This window comes from Phaseolus vulgaris, chromosome 10 (genome assembly GCF_051622355.1).
Source record: "Phaseolus vulgaris cultivar YP4 chromosome 10, ASM5162235v1, whole genome shotgun sequence".
Lineage (NCBI taxonomy): Eukaryota > Viridiplantae > Streptophyta > Magnoliopsida > Fabales > Fabaceae > Phaseolus > Phaseolus vulgaris.
Window position 1 is genome coordinate 42697063 of NC_143507.1, and position 9659 is coordinate 42706721.

Consider the following 9659-nt stretch of genomic DNA (forward strand, 5'->3'; position numbering starts at 1 on the left):
TTATATCTTTTATCTTTATTTTGTTTGTTTTTATTTTCTTTATCTATATATATTCTGTTTTTAGTTATTTTTTTTTTGTCATTCTTTATTTATTTTTGTTTCTGTTTTATTTTTATTATTGATCTTTTTATTTTCCCTATTTATTCATTTTTACATTTTTTTTCCTTGTCATTTTTTTTTAAGCATTAAGTGTAGCAATTACATTAGTTTTTTTTAGAATCTTGCATTTAGGGTAGACACTTCAGTTGCTACTCTTTGTTTTTTTTAAAAAAAAAAATTGAAAGCAATTCAGGGAAGACTCTGGCTAGGAAAGACTTGGTATTTAAGTTTGTCCATTTGTGACTCACCTCTCTTTCCTGGGAGTTGACTTGGGTTGTTTCCTTTTTTTTTTTTTTAAAAAAAAAAAAGATTTTGCTCTAAGAGGTCTAATAGAATATTCAATTGAAATACATGTCTAGTACAACCTCGTCTTCTAGTTCATCACCAACTACTGTCGGAAGTCCTAACTCTGGAATTATGGACGAACGGACCCTCAGAGAACTTGCTGCTCCAGATGTTTCCTTCCAAACTATGTGTATCCAATATCCAGATGAGCAATGTGAGCTTAAATCTGGTTTGATACACTTGCTGCCTAAATTTCATGGCCTTGCAGGTGAAGACCCGCATAAACATCTTAAGGAGTTTCACACAGTGTGCACCACCATGAGACCAGCTGAGGTCACAGAGGAGCACATCAAGCTTAAAGCATTCCCTTTTTCACTCCAAGATGCAGCTAAAGATTGGCTATATTATTTGCCGGCAGGATCAGTGACTAATTGGGAAGGGTTGAAAAGAGTGTTCCTTGAAAAATTCTTATCAGCATCCAGAGTCACATCAATAAGGAAGGAAATATGCGGGATCAGGCAACAAGATAGAGAAAGTCTCTATGAATACTGGGAGAGATTCAAGAGGCTATGTACAAGTTGTCCATACCATCAGATTCACGAACAACTTCTAATACAATATTTTTACGAGGGTCTGATAGCTATTGATAGACAAATGATAGATGCTGCCAGTGGAGGAGCTCTAGTTGACAAGACGCCAGCCGCTGCAAGACAATTGATTGAGATCATGGCTTCTAACAATCAACAATTCCAAACACGTAGCAACTCTGCAGCACCTGTTCGTGGAGTTCATGAGATGACAACCAATTATGCAGCTGATCATGCTCAGATGAAGGCACAACTAGACGATCTCACATCCATGATGAAGCAACTAACTATGCCTCAGATGGTTGCAAGGGTATGTGGAATTTGCACCACTAACCATGCCACTGATGCTTGCCCCACTCTTCAAGAAGTTGAAGGAGGAAACAATGTTGAATGTCCTCAAGCTTATGCTGCAAACATCTTTAATAGTGGTAGACAGTCTACTAGTTTTCCCTTCAATAGTAGACTATCTAACCCACCTCAGCAACCATTCAACCATGATTTGTCCACCAATAAGTATAATCCAGGTTGGAGGAATCATCCGAATCTTAGATGGGGTAACTCACAGCAACAACAACCATCCCCACCACCAACTTTTGTATCAGAAAAAGGTGGATCTTCTCTAGAGGATGTAATAAAGCACATGGCTGAAGTTAATACGCAATTCCAACAGAGAACAAGTGAAATAGTACAAAGAACAGATGAAAGAGTACAGAGAACAGAGGTAAGCATTCATAACTTGGAAAATCAGATTGGTCAGTTAGCCACTCGTATGAATGAGATGAATTCCAAAGGGTCTGATAAGCTTCCCTCCCAGATAGCCATCAATCCACATAATGTTAGTGCCATCACTCTGAGAAGTGGTACACAGTTGCAAGCACCTGTGCCAAAATCCACCAAAGTAGACAATCAACTGAGATCGTCTAACACCTCCAACATTACTACTACTCCAGAAAATGATGATCAAAGAAGGGTCAGCACAAGGAATAATGACATGGATGCTCCTCCTAGACCGTCTCATGAAGTTGATATACAAGGAGAAAATGTTAGTCTCGATAGACCATCTATTCCTCTTCCTTTTCCACAAAGAGTTGTTCAGACGAGCAGAAAAATGGAAAAAACTGACAAGGAGATTCTCGAGACATTCAGAAAGGTTGAGGTGAACATTCCTCTGCTAGACGCTATTAAACAGATTCCTAAATATGCAAAGTTTTTGAAGGATCTATGCACACATAAAAGGCGTCTTAAAGGGAATGAAAAGGTAAACATGGGAAGGAATGTTTCTGCTCTAATTGAAAAGCCTGCGGTAACAATTCCTGAAAAATGCAAAGACCCAGGCACTTTCACCATTCCTTGCGTAATAGGCAATAACCTATTTGAAAATGCGATGCTTGACTTGGGAGCATCTATAAATGTTATGCCTTTATCTGTGTTTACTTCTTTGTCTATTGGTCCTCTTAAACCCACAGGCATAGTCATTCAGCTCGCTAATAGAAGCACAGTCCAACCTGCAGGGCTTATTGAAGACGTCCTTATTCAAGTAAATAAACTTGTTTTTCCTGCAGATTTCTACATTTTGGACATGGGTGGAGAAGATTCAAATTCTGGTTCAACAACCATCATCTTGGGCAGACCTTTCTTGAAGACAGCCCGCACCAAGATTGATGTTCATGCAGGCACACTGACTATGGAGTTTGGAGACAATTTAGTCCAGTTCAATATCCTAGACGCTATGAAACACCCAATTGAAGATCACTCTGTGTATCATCTTGACATTTTAGATGATATTGTGGATGATAATGTGTTTGATTTTCTAGGTTTTGTAACTGATGTAGATGTTGTTGATTCACACTTAGCAACATCAGATGATATCAACCATGATGAATTACAGGTTGCGAAAGTTTCTCTCAGCACTAGACCAGTACCGTCCATCATCCAACCGCCATCACTTGAACTGAAGCCACTTCCGGATCATCTTAAGTATGCCTATTTGGAGAAAGGGGAGCAACTTCCAGTGATTATTTCTACTTCTCTAACTGATGAACAAGAGCAGAAACTGTTGCAGGTGATTAGAGAGCACAAGAAAGCCATTGGTTGGACGCTGGCAGACATTCCAGGTATCAACCCTTCTATTTGTATGCATAGAATTCTACTAGAAGAAGGGACAAAACCTGTGAGACAACCTCAACGCAGGCTTAATCCCCAGATTCTTGATGTGGTGAAGAAGGAGGTCATTAAGCTGCTACAAGCTGGTATCATATACCCTATCTCTGACAGCACTTGGGTGAGTCCGATTCAGGTTGTTCCCAAGAAATCTGGGATAACAGTGATAAAGAACGAGCATGATGAACTTATTCCTACTAGAGTGCAGAACAGTTGGAGAGTTTGTATTGACTACAGACGCTTGAATCAAGCCACCCGGAAGGACCACTTTCCTCTTCCTTTCATTGATCAAATGTTGGAACGTCTAGCAGGTAAAACGCATTATTGTTTCTTGGATGGTTTCTCTGGATATTTTCAGATATGTATAGCACCAGAGGACCAACACAAGACCACTTTTACTTGCCCATTTGGAACCTTTGCATATAGAAGGATGCCATTTGGCCTATGTAATGCTCCAGGAACGTTTCAACGATGCATGATGAGCATATTTTCTGATTTAATTGAGCATTGCATAGAAATTTTTATGGATGATTTTAGCCTGTATGGTTCTTCTTTTGATGATTGTTTGGCTAACCTGGTCAAAGTACTTGACAAATGCATTGAGAATGACTTAGTATTAAGTTATGAGAAGTGTCATTTTATGGTTACACAGGGTACAGTTTTGGGTCACATTATCTCTGAGAAAGGTATTCAGGTAGATCCTGCTAAACTGAATGTTATCTCACAACTACCTTATCCCTCTTCTGTGAGGGAGGTTAGGTCTTTTCTTGGTCATGCAGGATTCTATAGACGATTCATCAAGAATTTCAGCAAAATAGCATTACCTTTATCTAACTTACTACAAAAGGATGTATTGTTTGATTTTGGAGAAAGATGCAGAGAGGCATTTGATGCCCTTAAAGCAGCACTTGTGACACCTCCAATTATAAAAACTCCTAATTGGACACTCCCTTTTGAGATCATGTGTGATGCCTCAAATTATGCACTTGGAGCTGTCCTTGCACAACGAGTAGATGGTTTGTCACATGTGATCTATTATGCCTCTAGAACGTTAGACGCTGCTCAGTCTAACTACACCACCACGGAAAAGGAGTTGTTGGCTATTGTCTTTTCCTTAGATAAGTTCAGATCGTATCTCCTAGGATCCAAGGTGGTTGTTTTTACTGATCATGCTGCCCTGAAATATCTCTTAAAGAAGACTGACTCAAAACCAAGGTTGATTAGGTGGATGTTGCTGCTCCAAGAATTTGACTTGGAGATTAAAGATAGGAGTGGGGCATGTAATCATGTTGCAGATCACCTTAGTCGAATTGAGAAGGAACAAGATGCAGAGCCCATCCATGATGATTTCCCAGATGAGCATCTTCTTATAACGGAATCAGTAAACGGTCCAACCAGAGCATCTAATGCATATTCTAAATTATCTAGCACATCTGAACTTATACCTTGGTACGCTGACATAGTGAACTACCTTGTTGCTTCTGTTTTTCCACTATTGGCAACTAAGGCACAGAGAGACAAACTCAAGAGCGATGCCAAATACTATGTCTGGGATGACCCATACTTATGGCGTTTCTGCAGTGATCAGATCATACGCAGATGCATTCCTGACCAAGAGATCCCATCTGTGCTAAATTTTTGTCATGCTTCATCTGTTGGAGGACACTTGGCTGCACAACGTACTGCAAGAAAGGTACTGGATTGTGGGTTCTTTTGGCCAACCATTTTTAAAGATGCATGGACCGTCTCATCCACATGCGAGAAGTGTCAAAGAGCAGGCACTGCCATCTCCCAAAGACAACAGATGCCCCAGCAACCCATGCTATTTTGTGAAGTCTTTGATGTGTGGGGTATTGATTTCATGGGTCCCTTCCCTATTTCTTTTGGATTCACTTATATCCTTCTTGCTGTGGACTATGTCTCCAAATGGGTGGAGGCAATAGCCACAAGAACTAATGATTCCCATGTTGTTGCAGCTTTTATTCGATCTAACATCTTCTGCAGATTTGGGATTCCTAAAGCCATCATCAGTGACCAAGGCACACATTTTTGCAACAGGATACTCGATGTCCTATTTCGGAAATATGGGGTGATCCATAGAGCGTCCACACCATATCATCCACAAACAAATGGTCAAGCTGAGGTCTCTAATAGAGAAATAAAACGCATTTTGGAGAAGATGGTTAAGCCAACAAGGAAGGACTGGAGTAAACGTTTAGACGATGCTCTTTGGGCCCATCGTACAGCCTATAAAGCACCTATTGGGATGTCTCCCTTTAGGGTTGTCTTTGGAAAAGCTTGCCATCTACCTGTGGAGATCGAGCACAGAGCTTACTGGGCAATAAGGACATGCAACATGGATTATGACAAGGCAGGAGAACAGAGAAAACTTCAGCTGCAAGAGTTGGACGAGATCCGTTTGGAGGCATATGAGAACTCCAAATTCTACAAGGAAAGGACCAAGCATCTACATGACCACTTCATCACTGGAAAGGAGTTTGTTGTCGGCCAGCGTGTGTTAATGTTCAACTCCAGATTAAAACTCATGCCTGGAAAGTTGCGTTCAAAATGGATTGGACCGTTTTTGGTCACCCATGTCCACCCTCATGGTGTTGTAGAATTGCAGAGTCTGACATCTACCAATACATTTAAGGTGAATGGACACCGTCTAAAGCTCTTTCATGAGATTCCTCAAGACGAGACGGTGGAAGAGATTACCTTGCAGCACCCGAATTACCCTCAAGCTTGAGGAGGGAGTATTTCTTCCCTTACTTTTATCATACACATATATTAATTGTTTTTACATTGAGGACAATGTATGATTTAAGTGTGGGGGGAGAATTGTAGTTAGGATTTGTTTTACTGTTTTATTTTTATTTTCTTTTATTCATTATTTTTTTTTATTTTTTTTTATCTAAAGAAAAAATTATTTTGAAAAGTGATCTAGGGAAGACTCTGGCTAGGAAAGACTTGGTATTTAAGTTTGTCCATTTGTGACTCACCTCTCTTTCCTGGGAGTTTTACTTGGTTTGCTTTCAAATAAAAATTCCTTAGTATTTTTTTGTTTTCTTTTAGCAAACATTTAGAGCATCTAATACAAGCATTATGCATGTTTCTAGATAAATTTTGAGTTTCTTGATCCTTGTTGTGTGGATTTCTTAGAAAAGTTTTGAAAAATAAGTTGGTTATGAGAAATTTAGAGTTGAATCTTTTGTGATAAACTGTCCCAGGTGAGATTTTGAGCTTCATTGACAGATTGTCTAATATTCTTTTTAGTGTGTTTTCACTTGTGTCTGCTTATACTCTAGAACTTAGCTTGATTCTTTGTTTTACAACTGTGATTTACGTGCATGAACTGATATGATAGAGGCATTCTTTTGTTTAAATTAACCCACTAGCCATATTAGCCTACCTTTATGATAATCCATTTGTTAGCCCCTTGAGCCTATAACCTTTTTCTTATTTTTAACCCTCATTGCAAGCCTCAAAACAAGAAAAACCATGTTTGTCCCTACCTTAGAAGATAAAGGAGCTTTGAAATCATTTGGGAATAGGTTTTTGAATAAGTGTGGGGGTGTATGTCATTTTCATAGTTTACCTCTTCAGTTTAAAAAAAAAAAGAAAAAAAAAAAGGATAGAAATAAAGAATACAACAAGAAAAAGAAAAGCAAAGCAAAATAAACAAAATAAGAGTAGATCTTCTAATACATTGGATTGACTATCTACTATATGATAAAAAATTATATCTTGAAATAAAAAGAGGAGTCATAATACTTACACTTGTTTTTAGACTTATCCTTCATTGCTCCTTTGTTTTTCTATGGTTTTTTAGCCTATTTTCCCACTTTTACCTACCTTTACCTTAGCCCCATTACATCCCTTATAAAGTCCTCTTGATCTTTGATTGCATATTTTTCAATGGTTGTGAATATTAGAGTCCTGCTAAGCATATGGTAGTGTTTGTCTGCATGGGTGCTGAGTGTAAATACAAACCTAAACACTTGAGAGTTAGAGAGCATTTGGTGAGAAGTTTATCAAATTTTGATTCACCTTTGAATTCGATTACCTACTTGTAGTTCAATTCATAGGATTCCATTCACGCTGGTTTTGATTCCTTGATTGTCTTGAAAATGTATCATGCTGATATAGTTGTTCTGGTTTGCTGCAGTCTAGTTTTCATTATTTTTCCTTTTAGCTTTCTAAATATTTGTAGAGTGTTTTGCCCAGGAGTGCAAAAAGGATAAGTGTGGGGGTATTTGATGAGCATATATTTATTCACACTTAATAGCCTTAATCATAGATTATTGGACTATAATAATTAATAAATCCATTGTTTTAATTAATATTCTTATAATTGGGTTTATTTAGGCCTTAACTATTATTATTGTTAATTTTGTGTTTTTAGGGTAAATGATCTGAAGCATCTACCTTTGTGAATGGGCCAAATATGCAAAAGTCCAAGTTGCTTCTTTGAATCAAAACAGAAAACAAATTCTGTTGGAGAAGAAAGAGAAAATAAAAGCTACAAGATTCCAGAAACAGAATTGGAAGCAAATCTTCTGCAAAATAAAAAGAATTATGGAAAGTGGAAACTGTTTACAAAATCTAAACTGCAATATTTTCCCAAGATCCTTGGAGCAGAAAAGCCTTATAAAAGGACACAAGCATCAAGTAGAAAGGGGGAGAGCTTCGTAGGGTTTTCTTAGTTTCTTTTCTTATTTGTAATTCTTTTGCCTCCGCATGGAAAGTTAAACCTTTTGGTTGATTCCTTTGTGATTCCCCATTGAGTTCTGAGGTTTTGATCAATAAAAGTTTCTATTTTTAATTCTCTATAGCAGTTGTTTTTATTGTCTAATCTCCTGGAAAACTAGTTTTTGTGAGAGGTTGTACTTGAACGCATGATTGAGAGTCTCCCTTATCTTAAACTTTGGTTTCTTAGTTAGTTCGTATTGTTCTAATTAATTTCTTGGGCGCATGATTCAAGAGAGAGGAGATAAGCATTCCCATGGAGTATACGCATGGAACAAAGTGGGTATTGATTAAACCGGTAGACGCATGCTTTACTGGTGAGCTTCAGTTGAATTAGGTTTGGCGCATGTTCAATCTAGTTTAACTCTGCTGAGGATTGAGAAAAGAATAATCTTTAGAGAGCCTGTGAAGAATTCATTGGTGGAAGAACTTGGGAGTCAATCTGCATTCTTTACTGATTCAAATCATCATTTATATTTTCTTGCTAAGCGATCACAACCCCTATTTCTTTACTATTATTGCTAATTTTCATTGTTTGCAGATAGGTTTTGAATTCTATTCACTGAAATTACTATTGGATTCGTTGGGAGACGACTTGGGGTCATCTGACCACAACTATATTATCATCTCTCTAGTGTTAGGCAAGTCTACGCTAGAATCATATTAATTTGACAGCAAAACGACAGCTATCAGACATCTCCAACGTATCCTTCTTATGTTGAGATTATCAATTCGTGTGAGGTACTATATATTTATGGGTGGTCTCATAACGACCCGATAGTGGGTGACCTAATAAATCTAACAAATTCTCACTAAGATATGCTCTAAAGAACTCTAATATTATATTAAGAAGTATACTTTAAGTCTAATTAATCTTATAAGATAAATTTACATTCACTTATCTACTATGAAATGTTTTAATATCTACTAAAGAGGATGTGAGATCTCCAAAATACTTAGAGTCAAGTCCAAGTCAATTCTCACTAAAACATGCAAACCGAGTAAAGTAATAAATTAAGTGCATACGCTTGTCTTTCGGCTAGGAGCCACCCAACAAGTGTTCAAAAATTCTATTGTTTTATTTTTTGGACCAATTTGTAAACCGAGTTTTGCTTAAAAAATTGAATGTAAAATTGTATTTTTAAATTTATAGTAAATAACTTCTATTATAATATAATATTATTTTTAATGATTATAAATTATTTAATATATTTTTATTTGATTTAATAATGTACTTGTATAGGTAAAGTGGACCTAGATAGTATTGAAACTGGTTGTACAATTGTTGACGCGTCGATGGTCTCCACGCTTCTTCCTTAATTGTTGGTGCTTGGTCGGGGTTGACCTGAATAAAGTACTCTGACGATCAAGTAAGTACTTTGTGTAAAAAATGTATATTTGTGAACTAATTAAAGCGTACCTTACACCTATGTAAAAGGTTTATTTATAGTGTTAGTCATGGATCCTTGTTATGATGGACTGAATATCATTTGTCAACTGATGTGTGGCGTGATCCCTGATCAGTAGGGAGGTATATTGGTATATGAGTATGTTGGTATATTTGAAGAATATCTTTAATATCTTTCAATTAATCTGTATTTAGCTGATTTCTTGGAGATGTCATTTGCATAATCCAGGACGTGATTATGACTCACAAAGAACTCTTATAGGTGTCATTGTTGTCATTTATTAAGTGCCTTGAAGTGTGCTTTGACGCGGTCGGTCGGTCACAGAGACCGAGTAACTAACTCGTCTGATACCCACCAGTACACTTGCCCC

The 9659-nt window shown here is 37.4% G+C and overlaps 1 protein-coding gene across 1 annotated transcript; it reads left to right on the forward strand.

Moving 5' to 3' along the window:
* Positions 1–495: 495 nt before the first annotated feature.
* LOC150024824 (uncharacterized) lies at positions 496–5880 on the forward strand. The gene is made up of 5 exons (XM_090296185.1): positions 496–1648; positions 1691–1838; positions 1941–4223; positions 4647–4749; positions 4885–5880. The coding sequence occupies exons 1-5, from the start codon at positions 517–519 to the stop codon at positions 5878–5880; spliced, it is 4662 nt and encodes a 1553-aa protein (XP_090152311.1). The 5' UTR covers positions 496–516.
* Positions 5881–9659: the final 3779 nt, after the last annotated feature.

Bases quoted from the DNA above. Each gene is read 5' to 3' on its own strand.
- LOC150024824 (XM_090296185.1), top strand. From the start codon at position 517: ATGGACGAACGGACCCTCAGAGAACTTGCTGCTCCAGATGTTTCCTTC. The intron at 1,839-1,940 runs GTTGCAAGCACC...TGATCAAAGAAG, and splicing joins ACTCTGAGAAGTGGTACACA to GGTCAGCACAAGGAATAATG. The intron at 4,750-4,884 runs ATCCCATCTGTG...ACCGTCTCATCC, and splicing joins GATGCATTCCTGACCAAGAG to ACATGCGAGAAGTGTCAAAG.